The sequence below is a fragment of the Rana temporaria genome, chromosome 4 (assembly GCF_905171775.1).
Source record: "Rana temporaria chromosome 4, aRanTem1.1, whole genome shotgun sequence".
In the NCBI taxonomy this organism is placed as follows: Eukaryota; Metazoa; Chordata; class Amphibia; order Anura; family Ranidae; genus Rana; species Rana temporaria.
Genome location: NC_053492.1, coordinates 39,837,483 through 39,862,875, shown reverse-complemented (window position 1 = coordinate 39,862,875; position 25,393 = coordinate 39,837,483). Strand labels below are relative to the sequence as shown.

At 45.1% G+C, this 25,393-nt stretch overlaps 1 protein-coding gene across 3 annotated transcripts in view; it reads left to right on the top strand.

Moving 5' to 3' along the window:
• The window catches only part of LOC120936149 (cytochrome P450 2K4-like), a 142,725-nt gene that overhangs the window by 71,477 nt on the left and 45,855 nt on the right, over nucleotides 1-25,393 (top strand). For 2 of the 3 annotated variants that reach the window (XM_040348291.1, XM_040348289.1), the window contains 4 exons: nucleotides 16,495-16,688; nucleotides 18,243-18,405; nucleotides 19,916-20,065; nucleotides 20,301-20,461. The exons of the other annotated variant lie outside the window; for it this stretch is intronic. In XM_040348291.1, coding sequence (XP_040204225.1) covers nucleotides 16,506-16,688; nucleotides 18,243-18,405; nucleotides 19,916-20,065; nucleotides 20,301-20,461 — 657 coding nt within the window. In that variant the 5' untranslated portion in view covers nucleotides 16,495-16,505. The remainder of the gene's footprint in view (nucleotides 1-16,494; nucleotides 16,689-18,242; nucleotides 18,406-19,915; nucleotides 20,066-20,300; nucleotides 20,462-25,393) is intronic. 3 annotated transcript variants of the gene reach the window in all.

Genomic DNA, 25,393 nt, shown 5'->3' with positions numbered 1-25,393 from the left:
AATCACGTCGCAAATAGTCAATGCTTTCGATGTTAACGTAATTTACGCAAAGCCCTATTCATGAACGTTTTATGCAAACGACGGAAAATTTGACGCTGGCCCGACGTCCATACTTAACATTGCGTACGCCTCATAGACCCAGGGGTAACGTTATGCCGGAAAAAGCCTTACGTTAACGACGTAAAAAAAATGCGCCGGACGTACGTTCTGAGAATCGGCGTATCTAGCTAATTTGCATACTCTACGCGGAAATCAACGGAAGCGCCACCTAGCGGCCAGCGTAAATATGCACCTAAGATCCAACGGCGTACTAAGACGTACGTCAGTCGGATCTAGCCCCCATTCAGGCGTATCTTGTTTTGTGGATACAAAACAAAGATACGCCGGAGCATCCTAGAAGTTACGCGGCGTATCAATAGATACGCCAACGTAACTTCTTTGTGGATTTGGCCCATACTGTGTATTTCACAAGACTCCCCAGCATCTCCAGCTTTATTAAGGCAGTTTGAAAAAATCCTTAAAGCTCTGAGGCAAACCTCAGAACATATCACAAAGAGCCTCACAAAAGAGATAAGGGAGCTGGGTAGCCGCACAGAAGCGCTGGAAACCAGAGTGGATGAGATTGAAAACTCAGCACAGCACTACATGGCTGAACTGAAAAATCTTAAAGGGTCACTAAAGGAATTTTTTTTTTTAGCTAAATAGCTTCCTTTACCTTACTGCAGTCCTGGTTTCATGTCCTCATTGTTCGTTTTTGCTTTGATGTTGCTGTAATTCCTCTCTGTTCTGGACACATCCTGGTTGCCTGTTTCCTGATAACCACAGTACTGGGAGATTTCTCACGGTGGTCACTAATCAAGGAGCTGTGTGTAAAACGAAACTGGATTGGTGCTGAGGAGTTTTAGACAAAGTATCACTGCTCTCTATTGGCTGACTGCCCTCTAGTGGCTCTCTGTACATCAGAGAACCAGGAAACAACAGCAAAAACGAAACTACACTGCAGGCACATTATATGATTGTTTTTTTATCTATTTTTAATCATTTTTAAAAGGAATCAGTTAACTATTATGTCTCTATGCCCTGTAAACAGTCATTTCAGCTAAAAAAACTTTTTCCTTTAGTGACCCTTTAAGGAGGAAAATTTTACTTAATCTAAACTGGAAGTTTTTGAGAATAGGGCCAGACGCTCCAAAATTCGCATCAGAGGTATACCAGAGTCAGTGATAGACCTACAATGTACCATTACTGCCTTATTTCAGGAACTTCTGCCTACACTGCCAGCAGAACGTTTAGAAATGGATAGAATTAATCGCACTCTTGCACTCAAAAAGGCAGAGGGTCCACCATGCGATATAATTAAATTTTATTTCACTTATTGTTCCAGGGACATAAATAACAACTTTTTGCTGACCTTTCTCAACTGACCATTACCAAACGCAGAGCAATGAAACCCCAACTTCGGATAATACAAAATCACCACATAAATTACCAATGGGGTTTCCCTTTTTCTATCCGTTTTGCACGCCAAGGCTCTAAATTCATCTGTAGATCAGAGGGAGAACTACAGCATACCCTACAAAATCTACATTTGGTGGAACCTGGACCTGGTCCCAATTGGCCACGCAGATGATATGCATCATCTTCGTCACAAAAATCCTCAAAACTTTCTGGAAACAATGGAAGTCATCCCCACTCTCACAAAAGAAGTTGCCTGGATTCCCCTCCAAAATACAGAAATGAGGCCATGGACTAAATAGTATATGAAGACACTTTGAAACAATACCATATTGAACTAAGTACCACCCTTTCACCTAACCCTTACTTTGAAACACAGATGATGTCTCATTTGATTCCCTAAACTTATAGCACAGAATTGAAACACCTAATCCAAATCCAAATACCAGTATGATAGAGAGCATACTTGTATATTTAGGTGTGCATATACAATTATACATTGTGGTATGAATGTGAATATATATTTAAGCATACGTATGAACGTGAATGTTTTGTATATATGATTTTATGTCTAAATGTATGTTTTACATACTTAGCTCCCCTTCCCCCTATACACCCACCCCACCCCCCCTTTTTCCCTTTTTTTTAACCAAAATTACCAAGACAAAGTGAAATGTCTTATTTTATTTAATTCTATTTTTATTTTTTATTCATAAAAGTTATCACCCAAGGTTGGTAGCATAATACAAAGTTATTAATGAGATTTAATAAGAAATGTACGTTCTGTTCTGGTCTAATTTAACCTAATTTCTATCTGATGGATACCATAACTGTTTTTTTTTATATTTTTTTCATGTACCCCAGGATTAATAATCCAATACCAAGCGTTTTTTACTTGTATTAGTTTTACTTCTATTATTCTGCATTTCTTTTTCTTCAATATTATTTTTTTTTTACCAAAATTACCAAGACAAAGTAGAAGGTCTTATTTAATTATATTTTTATTTATAAAAGTTATCACCCAAGGTTGATAGCTGGTCTTCTCATAATACAAAGTTATTATTGAGATACAATAAGAAATGTACTTTCTGTTCTGGTCTAATTTAACCTAATTTCTATCTGATGGTTACCATAAATGATTTTTTGTTTTATATTTTTTCATGTACCCAAGGATTAATAATCTAATACCAAGCGGGTTTTACTATTTGTTTTACTTCTAATTATTCTGCATTTTGTTTCTTCAATAATATTATTAGGGCTTTTTCTTCCTCACACATATGTTCAGTGTGCCCCAATTTGCCCTCCTCATTTGCCTGACGCAGGCTGCACTCCCCCTGATGGTGGTCCATCACCGGAAAACTTTACTCTTCAATATATGATATCCTTTTTATTTTCAGTTCTCTCTGCTTCTCTATACTTCTGACAGTACTGGTCCCTCCTCTTTCTCTTTCCTTTTACGGGTCCACGCGGGTCGATTCATCCAGTGAGACATTATCAGACACTGGTGAGTGCTACCTTTTAGATCATATAACATGGCACCCTTAAACATTCTTTCCCTGAATGTTCAGGGATTCAACATACCACAGAAAATAACCAAAGCATTTTGTTCCTTTCAAGCTAAGAAAGCCTAAATAATATGCCTACAGAAAACTCACTTTGCAGGGAATTCTACTCCAAAGTATATGAGCCCTTTCTATCCACAAGTCTTTACAGCCCCGGTCAGCGCCAAAAGGGGAGGAACCCGTATAGCCTTTCACAGATCTACCCCATTCCTAATCCAGTCAGAAATTAAAAACCATGAGGGGCGATATCTAATACTCACTGGTCATATCATGGACAATGCGGTAACAATAGTATCATACTACGCCCCTAACAAACAGCCAACCTCATTTCTATCATACTTATCACAAGTGGTAAATGCCCATAAAATGGGTAAAGTCATCATATGTGGTGACTCCAACCAAGTCCTCCTTCCATTTCTCGACAAGTCGCCCTATATTCCTTCTCGTAACTCAAGCAACCGATCATTTTCAAAACTACTCTCTCGATATAATTTAGTAGACTCTTGGAGAGAATGTAATTCATCCAAAAGATACTTACCTACTATTCACAGCCACATAAGATATCCACCCGTATAGACCACATTTTTCTAACTACAGCTATGATACCTGAAGTACTTGCATCTAGCATAATCCCCGTGCCCTGGTCAGACCACTTTGCAGTTTTCACCACTTTATCCTCTACCATCCCGAAAGCTCACGATTCGACGTGGTATCTCACTGACATTGTACTCAAGAGCCCCACCTATAGCCTATAATTGAACAAGGTATAAAGGGCTATCTAGAATATAACACTAATCCTGACATATCTCCGCTTACCTTATGGGAAGCACACAAGCCAGTGGTGCGTGGAATGATCCAAAGACAAATGGCACTGATCAAAAGAGAATGTAATATTCTTGCACGTGTAGCACTACCCCCGAAAGAGCTGCTGGTTTGTTTGGGTGGCACGTTACCTGGTGGCTCCTCCGCCATCCTAGGGGTGTATAGTGAATGTAACAGTAATGGAATGTCCACGACAGGTGTCTTTTTCTGTGCTCTACACACGTAAATTAGAAACCAAGCAAACCCACCCCTACATCAAGAGCACAATTGGGAAAAAAGAAAAATTGGAATATGATTTATTCCTAACAGAATCAGCAGATAAGAAACTACGCAGATCAAAACATGCATTTTACATGAAATCAAATAAACCTATTACCCTCCTGGCACGAGCACTGAAATCCATTGACAGACAATCCAACCCAATACGACGTAAACTATCAAACAACACTTACACTAGTAACCCTCTTAAAATCATTCAAAAAGGGGCGTGGCCTGGACATGGCTGAGTGAAGCTGCTTTCCACCGGAGCTCCCGGCCTGATCCCCCAATTCTGGCCAAAAAACGCCTTTAAACCGGCATGAACCCCACCAAACGATACGGGACCAGAGCAACAACGAAAGGCACCCCGTCCGGGAAGGTCACGGGCGAAATACAAAAATATTTCAAGACCCTGCAGGAGACCACCCCCGACCTGGGCCTACCGGAGGCACGAGAGCCCGCACGTGGTGCTGTGGAAGACCCGCACTTTCAGGAACCGGGCCCCAGTGGATCGGAGGACTGGTTCACATTCGACCAGGAACCCCCGGAGAACCCCCCACAAGAGGAGATGCCTGACCTCCAGGCACCGGAGCCAGCTGGCATGGACCCGGACATTAAGGCCCTGCTTCAGGCCTTACCCACCCGAACGGACATTGAGGCCTTGATACTCAAGCTGGAGGAGACACACAGGAGAGATATACAGGAGGTGAGAGGAGAGGTCTCCACGCTTACCGACCGAGTGGCCTCGGGTGAGGAGTCTGTATCCTCCCTTACAGATCGGGTGGCGGCACTGGAACAGGCCCGAGATCAACACAGAGAGGCGGCCATCACCTTACAGCTCCACCTGGAGGATGTGGAGGACAGAAGCCGCCGCTGTAATCTACGGCTCCGCGGTGTGCCCGAATCGGTGGATGCAGAGGATGTCGGGGCCAAAGTGACCGGGATCTTCCGCAACGTCCTTGGCGATCCAGAGGCGGTGATCCTGTTGGATAGAGCGCATAGAGCGCTTGGGCCTAAGCCTGTAGACCAAGACAGGCCGCGCGACATAGTGTTCCGTCTTCACCGATACTCCCAGAAAGAGGCCATCCTCCGGCGAGCGTGGGACCTGGAGGACATCGAGGCAGAGGGGGCGCAGATCCGGATCTTACCCGACCTCTCCAGAGCGACTCTCCGCCGCAGAGCCCTACTACGCCCCGTCTTGGATCTTGCCAAGCAGACGGGTCACACATACCGGTGGGGATACCCACTGGCGGTCACCTTTCGGAAGGATGCAGAGGCTTTCACCCTCCAGAACGCATCGGATCTCCCGGCCCTCTTCCGCTTCCTGGGCTCTGAACCCATCCAAGTTCCGGACTGGCTGCAGTTCTTTCCCCGCCAAACCGGACGCTCGGGAGCTCCAGCCTACAGGGGACCCTTCTTGCCACGTCCACAGAGAGGCAGGCGGCGACGCAACTCGGCCCGAGGTGGAGCACGTGAGTAGGCCATAGGCCGCACTTTCAGGCCTCCCGCACTGACCGGCTCATCATCCCTGCCACACACCACCCCCCCACCGGACACTTCCACTGCCCCCACCCCGCTATCGCCCTCCCTAGGACACCCGGAGACTGCCATGTGCCGGAGGCGATCCCCTGAGGGGGGGCTTCCCCCCCACCTCCCTGCTTACACCGCTCACGGCCGCCCCGTTACCGGGTCATTGCCTGTTTTTGAGGCCCCTGGCGGCCCTCCCCCCCTGATGTTTTGGGGGGCTGCTCCCCCCCCCCCCAGCTCCGGGACCGCTGGACTGAACAAGCCCCTCTTTTTTGGCTCTTCCTTATTTTTTTTTGCCAGCCCGGAGGTGCGGATTCGTTTCGCCCCCCCCCCCTCTCGCCCCTCACTTGTCACTGGGACGACTTCCTGAGGCTTCAGCCCGTCCATTGCAGGGAACTGAGGCTACTGATTTTGCGATCTCCTTACAGGACGAGATGCTGGACGCGACATAGGGAACTGAGGTCATGAAGCTCAGGTTTGACATTCCCTCACATAGAGGGGGACATGGGTCCTGGGGATGGGGGGGGGGCTCCGGATGGAGATTGCACTTCTAGGCGGGGGGGACAGTATTACTATTTGCACATCCTCCGATTGCGGCGGGGGCCGGGTGGTGGGGGAGGTCACTGGTTACCCGTCAAGCGACAGTGGTGGGGGGCTTGGGATATGAGAGATGGTCTGACTCTTGGCCTCAGGAGAAGGTCGTCCGGGACCCTAAGCTAGACACACCTCTGGGTACCTAATTTGCACTTTTTGCACCATGTTGCCTTACCTAGTTGTATATGTTTAAACTGCTCCTATTGATGCCTGTGATATTGTTATTGTTGCCTAGGCTAGACAATGCTGGGTTATGTTATGTTATATGTTTTTACATGCTATACAGAACTTGGCCGGGATTGGGTGGGGAGGGTCGGGAGCTCAACTCCTGCCCCTGTCTAGCCCATCTCCCCCAATTAGGGTTGCGCTCGTTTCCTGGGAATTCCCCAGAGAGTGCTTATAGCTGATTTAGCTATCTTAATAGAAGCTTCTTGAAGGCCCCACCTGGAGCCGACCCTTTGAGCTCTTTTTCTATTTATCTAAATTTCTTCTAACTACCTTCCCCTCTCCCTCTACTCCACTACCCCCCCTTCTCTTTCCACCCCCCACCCTTCCCCCGTCCCTAGTCCTTCACCCCACGCTGCGGTAGGGAGACGGCAGTCGCCCCGCACTTGGACACACCCGCTCACCCTCCCCTCCCCCCCGCCACTGCATGAGCATGGACTCGCTCACAGTCATATCGTTTAATGTCAAGGGCCTGAACACCCCTGAAAAAAGACGCATGCTACTGCAGGACATGCGTCGCGCGAAAGCTGATGTGGTACTCCTTCAGGAGACACATTTTAAGAAGTCTAACCTACCGCTTCTAAAAAACAGGTTCTACCCCACGACATACCACTCTCAATATACAGAAGCTAAGTCCAGGGGAGTCTCGGTCCTCATCTCTGTGAGGGTGCCTTGGACACCCCTGGACACCATGACAGACGGTGGAGGGCGATTCCTCTTCCTGAAGGGCAGAGTAGGGGACAAAACGGTGACATTCGCTAATCTTTATGAACCTAACACCCAGCAGGATGTTTTCCATAAGAAAACCCTGATACAGCACCGACGTTTCACTGAGGGACATTTGATACTGGGAGGTGACCTAAACGTATCCCTGATTCTGACTGAAGACACGTCCACTGGGAAGACTTCCCTGACCCGAGACACACAGAAGCGTATCGACACTACCCTGCACTCAATGCAACTGATAGACGCCTGGCGCCTCTTGCACCCTGGAGACAGGGATTACACTTTTTTCTCTAAACCACACCAAACATACTCGAGACTCGACTACTTCCTTATCCCACACGGACAATTAGACGCGATCCAGGACATTGCCATTGGCTCAATCACGTGGTCCGACCACGCCCCAGTCACCTTGAGGTACTCCATATCCGACCTAAACGGGGGACAGAGACCTATGTGGCGTCTTAACGAAGGTCTCTTGCAGAACACTGACGTGATGACAGAGGTGACCACGGAACTGGGACACTATTTTTCCACTAACAGCTCCCCTGACAGTGACGTGGGAGTAGTGTGGGAGGCCCATAAGGCGGTGATCCGGGGAGTGCTCATAAAGCACGGCGCGCGGCTGAAGAAAGAGCGTTCGGCACAACTGACTTCGCTCCTTACTAGACTGCAGAGCCTAGAATCCACACACAAAATAAACCCGAACAGACAGACTGGAGCAGAACTTGATATCATCCGCTCACAGGTCACGGACCTCATGCACTTTAAAGCCAAAGCGGCACTGCAGACTTGCCGACGATACACATACGAATCGGGCAATAAATGCGGCAGATTGCTGGCTAACACGTTTGCGCTCGCGCCGCCTGGCCTCATATATCCCACATGTACTATCCCCAAAAGGACAGAAACAGTCCACCCCACAACAGATCTCACGCAAATTCAGGAATTTCTATAGCTCCCTATATAATTTGACCAAACCCCCGGCGCCCCCAGACTCGTTACGGGACTATATCGCCACATCCCTTATGCCCTCTCTTTCTGCTGAGGATCGGGACAATCTGGAGGCTCCCATTACACTATCGGAGATCCAACTTGCATTGAAAAGCGCTAAACCGGGTAAAGCCCCAGGTCCTGATGGACTCACCACAGCATACTATAGAGCAGTGCTACCATCCGTGGGACAGCATATGACAAAGCTGTTCAATGAAATAGGCTCAGGGAAGCCCTTCCACGCCACCACACTGCAAGCCCAAATATCCGTAATCTTAAAAGCAGATAAAGACCTGGCCCTCTGCGGTAGCTACCGCCCCATTTCCCTCCTTAACACGGACCTTAAACTGTTCACTAAAATTTTGGCATCTAGACTATAGAGTCATCTTCCACAGCTGATCCACCTAGACCAGGTGGGCTTCGTGCCCACTAGGGATGCCCGCGACAACACTATCAAGGTGCTTAACCTCCTACATATAGTCTCAGCCAGTAAGACACCTAGTCTGTTTGTGGGAACGGATGCCGAAAAGGCATTTGACCGGGTGGACTGGCGGTTCATGATGTCTACTCTGGAGCACATAGGTCTGGGCGATAGGATGAGTTGCTGGGTATCGGCGGTCTATAACGGACCGACGGCAAGGGTAAGGGCCAACGGGGTTCTATCGGAGCCCTTCCCAATTGCCAACGGGACGAGACAGGGATGTCCCCTGTCACCCCTCCTGTTCGCACTGTCACTGGAGCCTTTTCTGTGTCATGTGCGGCTGAACCCTGATATTAAGGGTGTAGCTACCACAAAGGCACACCACAAAGTCTCCGCGTACGCAGACGACCTGCTCTTCACCCTTACGGAACCTGACACCTCCCTCCCGGCCCTATTCCGGGAATTCGAGATTTACGGTAACCTCTCCAACCTTAAAATCAACTATACAAAGTCAGAGGCCATGGGCATTGGGATTCCACAGCAACGGCTAGCCCAACTCAAGGCTGCCTTCAGCCTGAAGTGGACGGCAGTCGCACTAAAATATTTAGGAACGTACATCCCCCCTACATTCGCACGCCTATTTCAGTTGAACTTTCCCCCCCTCCTGACAGAGGTTCGGAAACTGCTGACTCAGTGGACTGGGGGACTACACTCCTGGGTGGGCAGATGCAACATCTTAAAGATGACAATTTTGCCCAAGTTCCTGTACCTCCTCCAGGCCCTCCCGATTTCCATCCCGGGGAGCTACTTTAAGCAGGTTCATTCTACGTTCAACCTGTTTCTCTGGGCGGGGAAAAGGTCACGGATATGCAGAACAGTCCTCTCCCTCCCCAAATTACATGGAGGCCTAGCCCTACCGGACATCCGGATGTACTACCGCTCAACACACCTGGTTAGACTAATTGACTGGTGCCGACACGGACACAATAAGCTGTGGACACAGGTTGAACAGGGCCAGACAGAGATCCCCTTACATCGCGCCCCGTGGTGCTCTGCCTCGCTCCCCCCCACAGTTACACGCCACCCACTTGTGGGGACCACGATTAAAGTGTGCTCCGACCTTTTCGCCCAATTTTCCCTGACCTCTGGAAACTCCCCCCTCAGACCCATTATTGGACATCCACTCTTTGGCCCAGGCCTACGAGATGGGAGGTTTCTGGACCTGGGGAAGGCGGGCCTCTATCAGGCGTCTCACTTTAGCTCAGGCGGACGGTGGAAATCAGCAACCGAATTGACAGACCCTGGGGGTGCCTACCGCCTAGACTTTTTGAGGGCGAGCCAACTGACTCATTTTTTGAGTTCCATTCCGGCCCCCCCAACCGGACAGGGGCCATTGACAGAACTGGAGGAGTTATGCGAAGAGACGGGAGTGCTCCCACATGCTCTGTCCCTACTATACGCCATGCTGATCGCCCCCCCGGGAGACTATCGAATCCCGGCCCTGACAAAATGGGAGAGAGACCTGAACACACTGTTCTCACCCACCAAAAGACAGAACATACTCCGCTTCGCACATAAGTCATCTTTATGCGCAAAAACTCAGGAGACAAATTACAAGGTCCTTACTCGCTGGTACAGAACCCCAGATCTCCTAAATAAGCTATTTCCCAACACTACCGACACCTGCTGGAGATGCCAGCAGGAGAAGGGCACCCTACTCCATGTGTTCTGGGATTGCCCACGGATCAGGGGCTTCTGGGGAGAGGTACGCCGGATCACCCAAAAGTTTACGGGGTACACAGTGCCGGATGACCCGGCTTATTTCCTCTTACAGGCAACTAATATACCACCTGGGTCTTATAAAAAGTCGGTGGTGCATCACCTTTTGGACGCAGCCAGAGCCTGCGTACCTCTCCGCTGGAAATCCCCTCACCCCCGACTATCTCTCTCTGGCTAAACAAAGTAGACGAGATCAGTCAAATGGAAGACCTCATCCTCTCCAGCCAACAGCGACAGGAGACGTACTCTGAGACTTGGCAGATGTACAACATCTTCAAGTACTCAGAGGAAGGACAACAGCTCAGAGAGACCGACTGCCAACCATCTACGCACCCACAGGTTTAATGCCTGCTCCTTTTGACAAACAGTCTGTCCAGGATTGACATAGAAATACATTACGCCCCTTGGGGGCGCCTTACACTAGCCCTGCTCGGGCAGTTCCCCCCCCCTACCCCCTCCCCCCCTCCCCCGCCCTCTCCTCCCTGCCTCCCTCCCTGCTCTCTTCTAATTTACTATCTAACCCCTATTCCATCCCTCTCTACTCTGAAAACGGAAAACGGTTATAGAGGCCGGTCCGATCGGACCCCAGCATCGTGGCACGAGGAAGTACTCATCGCCTCGACAGACACTCCCTCACCGAGATCTAGTTATATTCTAACATGCACGCTGTAATGTGTCAGTGACATTAGCTTCACACTTGTTATTTTACCAATGTACGAGAACTGTTGTATCTACTGTGAAAAAATTGTATGTTGAAGGTCCGCGAGGACTGGCTTTCTGGTGATAAATAATTTTTTTTAAAAATCATTCAAAAATTCCGTAAATATTTAACATCATTGTATTCAGAATCAAAAGAATTTAATCAGACCGATGTTGATAACTTATTCTCTAAAATAAATCTTACTAAACTCACACACAAAAAATCTTGCTTGAAGAACACATTACAGTGGATATCTTGAAAAACCATAAAAGAACTGAAAATAAACAAGAGGCCTGGCCCAGATGGTTTCTCAGCCCTATACTACAGAACGTTTTCTGAAACCCTTTCTCCTATTTTAGGGGACGCATTCAATACCCTAATAGATGGCTATTCCTTTAGATGCGAATCATTACTATCAATTATTTGCATGATCCCCAAACCCCAATCAGATAACACATCCTGCATGAACTTCCATCCCATCTCCCTCTTAAATCAGGGCATTAAAATCTTAGCAAAAATTATAGCTATCCGCCTCAACAAGATAATTGGCAAAATTATACACAACGACCAAGTTGATTTATGCCAAAGAGGCAAGCAAGCGATAATGTCCGTCGAGCTACCCTTTTGGCATATATAGCCCAAAAAATATGCATTCCTACATGATTCCTGTCTCTAGACATTAGAAAAGCCTTTGATTAACTGCTTGCCGGAACACAGAGGTGATCAAATACCACCAAAATAAAGCTCTATTTGTGGGGGAAAAAAGGACGTCAATTTTGTTTGGGAGCCACGTCGCACAACCACGCTATTGTCAGTTAAATCGACGCAGTGCCGAATCGCAAAAAGTGGCCTGGTCTTTGGCCAGCGAAATAGTCCGGGGCTGAAGTGGTTAAGTAACCTGGCCATACTTACACTACACTCTCCAGAAATGGGGATTCGCTCCCCACTTCACTAGTTAGATACCAGCTCTCTACTGGTGAAACTCGAAAAATTAGAATATTGTGCAAAAGTTCATTTATTTCACTAATGCAACTTAAAAGGTGAAACTAATATATGAGAGAGACTCATTACATGCAAAGCAAAATAGTTCAAGCCGTGATTTGTCATAATTGTGATGATTATGGCCTACAGCTCATAAAAACCCCAAATCCACAATCTCAGTCAATTAGAATATTACATGCAATCGATAAAACAAGGATTGTACATAGAACAATATCAGACCTCTGAAAAGTAGAAGCATGCATATGTACTTGGTTTGGGCCACTTTTTCAGCAATTAGTGGCTCAATGTGGCGAAGCATGGAAGTGATCAGTCTGTGGCACTGCTGAGGTGTTATGGAAGACCAGGATGCTTCAATAGCGGCCCTCAGCTCTTCTGCATTGTTCGGTCTCGTGTCTCTCATTTTTCTCTTGGCAATGCCCCATAGATTCTCTATGGGGTTCAGGTCAGGCGAGTTTGCTGGCCAATCAAGCACAGTAACCCCACGGTCATTGAACCAAGTTTTGGTGCTCTTGGCAGTGTGGGCAGGGGCCAAGTCCTGCTGGAAAATTAAGTCAGCATCCCCATAGAGCTTGTCTGTGGAAGGAAGCATGAAGTGCTCCGAAATCTCCTGGTAGACGGCTGCGTTTACTCTGGACTTAATGAAGCACAGTGGACCAACATCAGCACCAGCAGAAGACATGGCTCTACCAAATCAACACAGACTGTGGAAACTTCACACTGGACTTCAAGCATCTTGCAGTGTGTGCCTCTCCATTCTTCCTCCATACTCTGGGCCCTTGGTTTCCAAATGAGATGCAACATTTGCTCTGCTCAGAAAAGAGGACTTTGGACCCCTGAGCAACAGACCAGGTGTGTGTGTTTTTTTTTTTTTTTTTTTTTAGCCCAGGTAAAACGTTTGTTGTTCAGGAGTGGCTTAACAAGAGGAATCCGACATTTGAAGCCCATGTCCAGGATCCGTCTGTGTGTGGTGTCTCTTGATGCTCTGACTCCAGCCTCAGTCCACTCCTTGTGAAAGTCCCCAACACTTTTAAATGGCCTTTTCCTGACAATCCTCTCCAGGCTGCGGTCATCTCTGCTGCTTGTGCACCTTTTTCTTCCACACTTTTCCCTCCCACATAACTTTCTATTAATGTGCTTTGATACAGCACTTTGGGAACATCCAACTTATTTTGCAATTACATTTTGAGGCTTTCCCTCCGTATGGAGGGTGTCAATGATGATTTTCTGCACAACTGTCAGGTCAGCAGTCTTTCCCATGATTGTGATTCCTACTGAACCAGACTGAGAGACCATTTAAATGCTCAGAAACCCTTTGCAGGTGTTATGGCTTAATTAGCTGATTAGAGTGGGACACTTTGAGCCTAGAATATTGCACCTTTTCACAATATGTAAATTTTCTGAGATTGTGGATTTGGGGTTTTCATGAGCTGTAAGCCATAATAATTACAATTATGACAAATCACGTCTTGAACTACCTTGCTTTGCATGTAATGAGTCTATCTCATATATTAGTTTCACCTTTTAAGTTGCATTAGTGAAATAAATGAACTTTTGCACGATATTCAAATTTTTTGAGTTTCACCTGTATAACAAACGCCAAGCTTATGTAAAATACGCAGGCTATAAATATGAATATTTTAATATAGAGAGAGGCACACGTCAGGGCTGCCCACTTTCCCCCTTACCATTTGCCCTTTTAATAGAACCCTTAGCCCAATACCTTAGACTAGATCCAACTATCACTGGAATAGAACTAGGTGGAATCCAACATAAACTTGGCTTATTCGCAGACAATATCTTATCATTCCTATCATCCCCCCAAGCCTCAGGCCCAAATCTAATACCCATTCTTAACAAACTTGCTACCATATCAGGATTAGAGATACACCCCAAGAAATGTATTGCTTTAAACATATAGCTTTCAACAATAGAATTAACATCAGCTAAAATAGCACTACCCTTCACATGGGCCATGGTGTCAATGCCGTTTTTAGCGATTCACCTTAGAGCCTCTTTATCAGACCTATACTCAGCTAACTAACCTAACATTCTAAAACACATCACAAAGCTAATGGATAACTGATCCCATCTTCCTATTTCTTGGATGAGAACCTCCCATAAGGGATCAGGCATTTTTGGAGGCGCAGAGAGAGATCATACAAGGAGAGGCTATAGCAGCGTTGTGATCTCCATGGGAAGTATATATCCTCTAATGAATGTAATGAAGTGAGTCACCCATTATTTTACACCTTGTGGGTGAACCAATATATGTTGTATTAAATGATTTTTTCTTTGATTTATTATAGACAAAGATACAAATTAATATCCCTGAGGAAGAACTATCTTTTAATTGTTTGAAATGTGGTTGGATAAAGCCATTGTTCGACTGTCCCCAGATCATCTGGAGGTTTTGAATTCTGGCTATTGTATCTTCTTTTTGTTTAATAAATCTTTGCTTTATTTTTAAAATAGAATATTTTCACATACAGTGTGATTTATTTATTTTTTTTATATAGCAAAACATCCTATTTACCATACCCCCTTCCTCCTTAAGATCCGGTATTTTTGCCATTTATACCTTTTTCAGTTGCTTCCATTTCTATCAGGGCTGCTGCGTATATCTCTGTTTGCTTAAACACATGCAATTTCTTCCAAATTAATCGATGCCTTTCTTCCGTTCCCTGCTCTCTGCAGCAAAGGTACTCCATCTCAGATATTTAATCTACCCTCTGTATCCATTCTTTTATAGATGGCTTCCCCACTTGAAGCCATTTTTTTGGGGATCAGGGCCTTTGCAGCATTGAGCAGGGGAGAGACCAAAGTTTCTTGTTTTGTTTCTTAGTTTTATTGTTCCCGTAGAATAACACATTCCAGTCATTTTGAGGGATCATTTCCCCGGTTATAGCCTTAATGTACTCTAAAATACTATACCAGTACTCTTTTATTTGGCTATTGTATCTTCTGTTCATCATTCAGTTATTTCATGATTTTAATGTTTGCAATATAACATATATATGTATTGTATACAATGATATTTTTGTATTAATAAATCTATATTTTTCTATATAATTTGTTTTTGTTGCCCCATAATCCCAACCCAAGAGGTTTTTTCATACTAAACCGTCCTCATCCTCCATTAGCCAAGCAGAGACTGGTGCACAGTATGATGTGAAGGCTCCACCGACACTCAAAGAACCATCCTTCTGCACCTGTTTGACAGGTGAATATCATTGCAATTTTTGACAGCAAGGCCAATTCTTGCTTTTATCAAGAGTACCTCTACAGGGTTACAGTGTGAAGGCACCACCAACACCCAAAGAACAATTTTTTTTGCACCTGTTTGACAGGTGCATATCATTATAAATTTTGACAGCAAGTCCAATTCTTGCTTTCATCAAGAGTACCTCTATAGGGTTACGGTGTTAAGGCACCACCAATACCCAAAGAACAATCTTTTCATACCTGTTTGACAGGTGCATATCATTGCAGTTTTTGACAGCAAGGTCAATTCTTGCTTTCATCAAGAGTACCTCTATAGGGTTATGGTGTGAAGGCGCCACCGACACCCAAAGAACAATTTTCCTGCACCTGTTACAGAAGTAGAAATTGAAAGTCTATGGAAGAGACACCAGAATTTATACAAAATATCTCTAGTCTTGTTCCCAGTGCACTACATTGTGGCCTCATCATACAAACTGGCTCCCCAAGCCGTTGTTTACAAAATAAAGAAAGCTTACAGGGAAAATGTTAATTTATTTTCTTTATAAATACAATTATTGCTGCAGCAGCTTCTATACACAGTACATATGTTCTACTTTACAGGTGGAATAAGGGGATCCCCCAGGCACTATATTGAAAGGAATTTTTAATTTCTATACTTTCACTTTAAGCATCAATAAATCACAGCTCATTTAAAAATGACCTTTACAAATTTTGTTTTAATTGATACATGTCTCCCAGGACAGTACCCAGGCCACCATAACCATTGTATGCCCAATTACTTGCATATAAGCTGTCAAAAGGGGAACTTTTGATTTTTCACATTCAGGTCCCTTAGACTTCAATGGGGTTCATTATTCGGTTCCGAACAGGGGGTCATTCGGCCCATCCCTATTAATCTTTTAAACCATGCATCTAAAAACATGAACAGATACAGGTCGTTTTTTTACTTGCCATAACTGTAAATGGCAGGCTTTGTCTCTTGTTCTCATTAAAGGAAGTTTGTTATCAAGTATAGGACACTTGAACTTGGCAGTTGTTCAATAACTAGATTACATACTATGTCTTGTGTACAACACATGTACATCTATTCCATCATAACAGATCAAACGCACCACGCCTATGATTGGCTTTTACAATTTGTTATTCTAAGAAGAGCTTAGTATTTGTTTGCTTTGTAATTCACTTATAATGTCTTTGTTCCTCCACTGTAGATATTAGGAAAATGTTTCCGGCTGACCCTGTGACGATTCTTCTGTCAGTTGCTGTGATCCTCTTCTTGGCCCTTGTATACAGCAGTACGAAGGAAGACAAGTACAAAAATTTCCCCCCTGGACCCAGACCACTGCCAATCATCGGAAATGTGCTCAGTATAAACATGCATAAACCTCATAAGACCTATATAGAGGTAAGACATTGCTTGTCCCTACTTATTTTTTTATTTTTGGACGAACCAGGAAAGGGTGGAATATTTATCAGGTTTTTTTTTTTTGTTTCATAAAGTTTTATTTGGTGATTATGATAACAATTTCAGGTTTTTAAGTGTCTTCATGTCCCATCTCACCTATAAAAAAAGTGAAAAAAAAAGTTTTGTCTGGTGTTAGGATTTAGTGCTGTGTGGCTTTAAAAAAGATGTGTGGCTTCTTAAAAAAAAAAAATATATATATATACTCACCTAGCTGAATGCAGCATTGGTCCAATGCTGCATCTGTCCATCATGGCTTGTAAGACTGAGAACTGAGCGATCAAATACCGCTGATCACTCGGTTTTCAGTCTTCAGTGAGCAGAGCCAGTGACTATCACTCCCTGGCTCTCTGCCCCTCCAGTGCTTACTGGAGCACTGAGCTGTGTAGGTGGCAGGATTGACTTTCTCAAGCTTTCAGTGACTCGCTGAGAGGCTGAGCCAGCTGCCGGCTCAGGTATCTGGGTGACTCCTGAGTCGTAAATGGTGGCTCCCAAATCCCGACTGTAAAGTTGGGATCGATTCAGAGCCTGGACCAGCTCAATGATGTCAGGCAACATAGGGGTTTAGCCCCTTGTCAGATGAAAATGGGTCACAGGAGAGCATAATGAACTGCACTCCTGTGATCCATAGGAGTATTAGGGACAAAAAAACATTGGCTCTATTCTTTAATTATCAGCTGCAGAGTGTGATAAGACATCTACATACCTGTTGAAAATAACTTACAAGACAATCATTATATCTGTCCTCCTTAACAGCTCCATAGACATTACTGAGCCAGAAGATCTGAGTCGACAGGTTTTTGGCTTGTGTTGATGTCATCAGTTTGATATCAGCTTGAGAGACCATATGAACAAATGAAAATGGTGAGTAGGACAGCAGGTTGTAGGCTTGTAAATAAACAGTGACAATGCTGAAATTTTTTCATCCTGGGTGTAGTGCGTGCAGACACCGCTCACATGAGAGTGGTAACTGTGCTCTGAATCCAGGAGCAGTGCAGCACTATTGTCACACAATCACAGGAAGCTGCAAAGAATGGACTTCAATGGCAGCATGAACAGGTATTTCTAAAAAATTTGCAGAGTACTGAGAGAAATCCAAAAGTGTACCTGCACTTATAGCTAAGTAATAGTTAATGGAAAGCCATATTTCTACTCTAAGGTTTCTACATTTGGTAAACTAAAACAGAACTGAAGATATTATCAAGATTCATATGGGAGACAAATGCCCGTTCACACGGCTCGTCGTAGTGTTTTACGTCACTGCGTTCTTGACAATCGAAAGTTCAGAGAACTTTTGTGTGACCGTGTGTATGCAAACCAAGCTTGAGCGGAATTGCATCGGAAAAACCATACAAGTCCGATTGTGTGTACGGGGCATAACAACTGATTTTGTTAATTTTCAACTGGATTTTTTTATCTAAAATATTGTAATTTATAAAGTTTAGGTTAAATGTTCAAATTTTCCTTTTTTTATTTTATTTCCCATTCAATTCACAGTTGTCCAAGACATATGGTCCAGTGCTAGGTGTCCAAATAGGGATGGAGAAGATGGTTGCCCTCTGTGGTTATGACGCTGTGAAAGATGCTCTTATCAACCATGCTGATGCATTTTCAGACAGGCCAAAGGCACCGCTGTTTAATAAAATGCTAAGGGGATATGGTACTTTTTAATCTATTCAATGAAGTACAATCAACTCATATTGTCCAAAGAAGCTCTCTTTCTCTTTTTTTTTTTTACCCTGAAGAAACCGCTGAAAAATTGTTTAGCTTTCAGGCAACCTATATATTTAGAGTTCATGGTATAAGTTCGACTATTAGGAGAAATGCCCTTATAAATTGGTAGTCAGCGTATGAATGGTGTCAGGGAAATGGTTGTGGAAGTACTGACAACCTTGCCAGTAGAAGAAATGGCAGAAGGCTGTGTCAGGGAAATGGCCGTGGAAGTACTGGCAATCTTGGCAGTAGAAGAAATGGCCGAAGGCTGTGTCAGGGAAATGGCCGTGGAAGTACTGGCAATCTTGCCAGTAGAAGAAATGGCCGCCATAGGCGCATCATGTGACAGGTGGATCCCCCTGCTGGCCTATAAAAGGCTGCCACTGTCTGACCCAAATTGCTGGATTGTCGTCAGCTTCCTGTGTTCCTGTGTCTGTTTACCTTGTAACTCCTGGCTTGACCTCTGCTTTTGGCTTGACCTGTGATCCCGATTATCTCCTCGCTCTGACCTTGGCTTGGCTGACTATTCTTCGATCCACTGCCCACTGTTTATGACCCAGCTTGCTCATGTTTGCTCTTGGACTGTCTCCTGGTATATGACCTTTGGCCTGGCTGCGAACCCTGCTCCTGGTTTATCCTGCATACAGTACGCCTACTCAGGACTTCTTCTTGCATGGCTACTGACATCACTACGCAGTGCACCCCAGCTACATTCTGCTTATCAGCCTGTTGCAGCACTACTGGCAACCCGTGCACCTTTGGGCACCGTATCCCCTGTATCACTCGCAGGGGAGCGCTGCACTTAGCAGGAAGGGGCGCCCTCTCTGCCATTCGGCCTCACATCAGAGACTTGACAAATGGCCTATTACATTAGTGGCCAATGGGAAAAGGGTTTGTTTACATGTCAGTGGAAAAAGGGACCCTTACATTTGTGGTCAGTGGCAAATGGACTCCTTTTATTCGGTGGCCAGTGAGAAAAGGGCTCCCTTACTTTGGTAGTCTGTGGGAGAAGGGCTCCCTTGTATTGGTGAATTTTTGGTCAGTCGGAGAAGGACCCCTTACATTAATAGTTAATGGGAGGAATGCCCCTTACAGGCTGCTAAAAAGATTATGGGTATCATTGATTATTTAAAGAGACAAGAGGACATGCTCCACTGGTTTTGAGTCAGATGTTCTAACAGGTGATATTAATATTGGGACTAAGCAGGCATCATCAGGCAGCAAATCAATCCACAACTGCTCAAGCTATGAAGGAGCCCTATGGGTCCATTAGAACCTTATTGAGAAAGGATAATCTAAAGATTTAAAAATATCATTATAAATATTAACTTGTATGGCTCAACTCTTAACTTGATGTTTAATGGCAGCAACTTGCAGCCCTGTAAATGAGAAATTTGGCATGTGCAAAGGAAACACAAATATCATCTGTGCATACATTCTATGTGTTCTATGTTTAGGCATCATCTTTTCCAATGGAGAGAATTGGAAGGTGATGAGAAAATTCACACTTTCCACACTACGGGAATATGGGATGGGGAAGAAGACTTTAGAAGACAAGATTAATGAGGAAGCTGAATGCTTGGTCCAGGTTTTCCAAACACATGGAGGTGAGTATTTACAATGTCAACTCAGACTATACATGATGGTGGTAAGATTTATATCAATTGTCTAGTCCTCCCCAGCAGAAAATACCTTCATTTCACCCCTGCCACTCCACTCAGCTACTGAGAGTGAATGAAAAAACAATGTACCACTTGAGCCATAGTTTATACTGTGTTATTAAGTCCCCAAAAAATGATAAAATAAATGAATGCTAATTTTGTGTTTGTGTTCAAATTCCAGGGAAGCCCTTTAACAATGAAACCATTATTAATGCAGCTGTGGCCAACATAATTGTATCCATACTACTGAGCCATAGATTTGAGTACGAAGACCCCACTATACAGAATCTCATGGGTATAGTTAATGAGAATATAAGACTTCTGGGTTCACCTACAGTCAGGGTAAGTTGTTTTATTATTGGTAAAGCATTGTTCGACAAAACCCCGGCACCAGGTCGCAATTGGCAATAGAATTAGCGACCTGGCATCTGGGGCGGCACAGCTGGGGTATCCTGCGTCTCCGTGTGCCCCCACCTCCCCTGCCGCGTGATCACATCGGGCCGTGCCGGCCAGTAATTGAGGCCGCGGCTTTGCGGCTTTCTGCAGGCCCATGGTTCCTTCTGTGATCCGGTGCCATCTTGTGGTGGCCGTTGGTATGACAAGACAACCAGCAATGCTAATAGAGCTTCCCCTGTCTGTTTTCACTGCCATCTCCTTCCCTCTAATTAGAACCCCCAAACATTATAAATATGTATTATTTTAACACCCTAGAGAATAAAATGGCGGTCGTTGCAATACTTTCTGTCACACCATATTTGCACAGCGGTCTTACAAGCACACTTTTTTTGAAAAAAAATACACTTTTTTTAATTAAAAAAATAAGACACCAGTAACGTTAGCCCAATTTTTTTATATTGTGAAAGATAATGTTACGCCGAGTAAATTGATACCCAACATGTCATGCTTCAAAATTGCCTCCGCTCGTAGATGGCGACAAACTTTTACCCTTTAAAATCTCCATAGGCAACGTTTAAAAAATTCTACAGGTTGCATATGAGGTCTAGGGCTAGTATTATTGTTCTCGCTCTACCAATCGCGGCAAACACCGCTTTCATATACGGGCTCTACTCATGTATGCGTTCGCTTCTGCACGCGAACTCGACGGGGCGCATTCCTAGCTCCTAACTTTTTTAGCTGGCTCCTAAATTCCAAGCAAATTTGTCAAGCCCTGTGGTAAAGTACCAGGGCTGTACCGAAAGTAATGCAAAATGGGTATAACTTTTTTCTAACTTACATAGGTCATTCAAATGTTAAAGTAGCTCTTCCTCTTTAGTCAATCTTCTTCTTATTTTTCATTGCAGATAAATAATGGATTCCAAGCAGAAGCAAAGTGCCATCATCGAGTTCTTGATAAAGGAGGGGTGCAGGATGTCTGTCATTCACAAAATGCTACAAAACTATTACAGAGATGACACCATTCACATTGAGTAATTAATGACAAGGTGTTGCTCTTATCAGAGATGTCATCTCTGTAAAGATTCTGTGGCCTTCTATGGAAGTGGAACAGCCTGCACCCCTTTTTCATCAAGAACTCAATGATGACCAAAATGCAACAATGGCACGTTGCTTCTGCTTGGAATGCATTATTTATTTCAATGAAATGGAAGAAGAAGAAGAACAGTTGTTATAGAGGAAGAGTTACTCTACCAACATGTGAAATTTGAACAGCCTGTGTAAGTAATAAAAATGTTGGGCCAAATCCTCAGAAACGGAGCGTAACTTAACTTTTCAGAGTTAAGTTACACTGCCGCAATTCTCCGAAGTTAGGTGCCGATCCTCAAAGCACTTACCTGGAAAATTGCGGCAGTGCAACTTAACTCCGTCCGTCGCAAGGCGTTCCTAATTCAAATGGGCGATTCCCATTTAAATTAGGCGCGCTCCCGCGCCGGACGTACTGCGCATGCGTGTGACGTCATTTTTCCCGACGGGCAGCGCGCGAAATTACGTTACGTCGGGCTTTGTGGATTGCGACGGGACAATAAAGTTGCGTCGGGTAAAAAAAAAGTTACGCGCCGGGAAAAAAAATTCAAAATTAAAAAAAAATTGCGGCGATCGAAAAAAAGGTCTGTTTTTACAAGGTGTTACTAGTTTACACTTTGTAAAAGCATCCCTAATTTTACGTATGCAAAACGTAACTTACGCAGAAAACACAAAGCTAAAAAGCTTTGTGGATCTGCACTCATTTGCATACGCAAAGCGGCATTTCGACTCGAAATGCCCCCAGCGGCGGATGCGGTACTGCATCTTAAGATCTGACAGTGTAAGGCCTTGTACTCACGACCGGATCTGTGCGCTGGAAACTGGCTGCCCGACAGTTTCCGGCGTACAAGGCTGATTTGTGTTTTGTTCCGCTGGCGTGTACACACCAGCGGACCAAATTCCCGTCGTACCGGAACGCGTGCACGTAAACTACGTACGACGTCACTATAAAGGGGAAGACCAAAGTTAATGGCGCCGCCCTCTGTTCCTCTTTTGCTAGTTACGGGTTTGCTCGTGTTAGTGAAGGTTTGGTTAGAGCTGATTCGCGCTTCTCGGTCTCCAGGCTTTGACAGCGTGTATTCACGGGTTCAGTGCGTGTGCTTGCGGTAACGTAGTTGTCATTCGGCTATAGGCTAGCAGGTTGTTTCTGCTTTAGCAGTTGCATCCTGTGCGCTCGTATCTGTTTGTCACGCGTTTGTCGCAGGTAGTGCTGGATTTGCGAGTGCTTTCTGTTTCAGTGTGTTCTTGACTGACCAGCCGGCCGGTTTGAAGCCATGATGGAGCAGCAGCGTCAATTTTCGCGAGTTGGTGCTGTTTATGGGATGGCTGCTGGATATGTTCATTTGTCCAGTACTTTGGCCAGAAACAGGGGGCGGAGGCGTTTCTGGACCAAGAATTGGTTGCGCCAGCGTGACCAGTTCTCACATATGCCTCTGCTTAGGGAACTCCAGGAGAATAATCCTAATGACTTTAGGAATTTTCTCCGCATGACGGACCCCGTATTCAACAGTCTGCTGGAACTTCTGTCCCCCTATATCACGAGGCAGGACACTGTGATGCGCCAAGCCATCACGGCCGAGCAGAGGCTTATTGCCACGTTGCGGTACCTGGCGACTGGGAGGAGCCTGCAGGACCTCAAGTTCTCGACAGGCATCTCTCCGCAGGCGCTTGGGGTCATCATACCGGACACGTGTGCTGCCATCATCAAAGTTATGCATGAGGAGTATATTAAGGTAAGTTTCCTGGCTGTAATAATGTGGCCAACTAACTTTATTTTTATTTTCCCAGATATGCTGTGTGTTTAACTAACGTTACCTTTTCTCCCTATGCATGTTGATATAAGCTTTACATGTTTTATTCTTGGCCTACCTGCATATTTGTCCCTTACCCAATATTAACCTGTCCAGCATGCTATCCTAGGGACAAACCCACCTTGCCATTTTTTAAAACAGGACTTTTTGTTTTTTGTGTCCCCCCCCCCCCCCTTGAAACTTTTATTGTCCCCATCAGAGGGCTGTGGAGTCTCTTAATGAAGTGGCCCTATATATTTCATTTCCCAAATTCTCCATGCACATTTTTCTAATGCAATTTTAATACTGTGAACTGTCACAAGGATGCTTGTAGGATGTTTTTGTTACAAAGTACTAAATCTCTATTTTTGTTTGTCCCCACAGCTACCCTCCACACCACAGGAATGGCAGTCTGTGGCTTCCCAATTTGCCCAGCGGTGGGATTTTCCAAACTGCGGTGGAGCAATAGATGGGAAACACGTCCGCATTGTGCCCCCACCCCGCTCGGGGTCCTACTATTATAATTACAAGGGTTATCATAGTATTGTGTTGATGGCGGTGGTGTCGGCACAGTATGAGTTTCTATATGTGGACGTGGGGAAGAATGGCCGGATGTCTGATGGGGGAGTGTTCGCACGGACTGATTTCTATGATCGTCTCCAAGCTGGTGGTCTGGCATTGCCACCAGATGAAGATAATGTGGAAGGACTTCCGTTTGTGTTCCTAGCGGACGAGGCTTTCCGGCTTGGTCCTCACCTCATGCGGCCTTTTCCCCAGAGGACCCTCACCTCAGAGAGGAGTGTGTTTAATTTTCGGTTGGGCAGGGCTCGGAGGGTAGTCGAGAATGCCTTTGGGATACTCACCAACCGGTTCCGCCTGTTCAGGACATCGATACATCTGGCGGAATATAAATTGGACACCGTTGTATTTGCCTGCTGCATTTTGCACAACTTTTTACGCAGGCACTCCCAGACGTACCTACCCGACATCGGTTCTGAGGCAAGACTACCCTCAGATCCCCTTCCCGGGCTGGACACTGGTCGCGCTGGCTTGGCCCCCCAATCAGCTCGTGAGGTACGCGACAAATATGTTGAGTACTTCATGGGTCGGGGGGCCATTGCTATGCCAGATCATATTTCTTTCTAATTCGGCCCCCAAAGAAAGGAATATTCTAAAAAATAATAAATAATTAGACCATTGGACTTTATACAGTTGTTTGTCATTAATGCTTTTTCTCTTTTTCTGTCTTCCTGGTTCTCTAACTAACTTCTTCAATTGTAATGCATAATTGATTTCTCCACTTTTAGTAACTAACCACATTTTGCACAGTATTCACTCATCTACAAACAGGGTATTGAGTCTAGAAATAAGAAGCAACTCCATTTGTAAATTTTGAGGTCAAGTATTTTAATTTTTTTTTTTTTTCAAATAACAATTTTTTATTTTCGAAAAAAGGTCAATACAAAATGTAGCAGCATTTCAAGTGTAAGATAATAGAGGTAATACAAAAATTCCAGCTGAATGTGCTTACACAGCGGCCACATTCTTGGTTATACATTCAGTAACGTATAAAACAACTAGGTAACAAAGAGGAGAGGAGAAGAAGTGAGAGGATAGGGTAGAAGAAGAAGATGGGGAAGGAAGAGAAAAGAAAAAAAAGGGGGGAGGAGAGAGAGAAAAAAGAAAGAGAAGGGGGGAGACTGGGGGAAGGGGAGGGGGGGGGGAGCAGGCAGGAGTGTCGGGTGAGGTAGTGTACCTTGGTGGTCTGTTGTCAGCTCACGGCGGGTCCTCCACCGAATGCCACCTCTCCCAGACCAGGTCATGGTCCTCCAGCCTATCCCGAATCCTAGCTGTCATTTTTTCCATAAGCTCTACATCCTTGACCCTAGCATAAAGGGCTTCCTGGGGTGGGGGCGTTGGTTTCTTCCAATAAAGTGCTATCAGGCACCTCGCAGCTGTGGTTATGTGTCTCAGGAGTTTCTTATAGGGTTTAGCTATGCGGGGT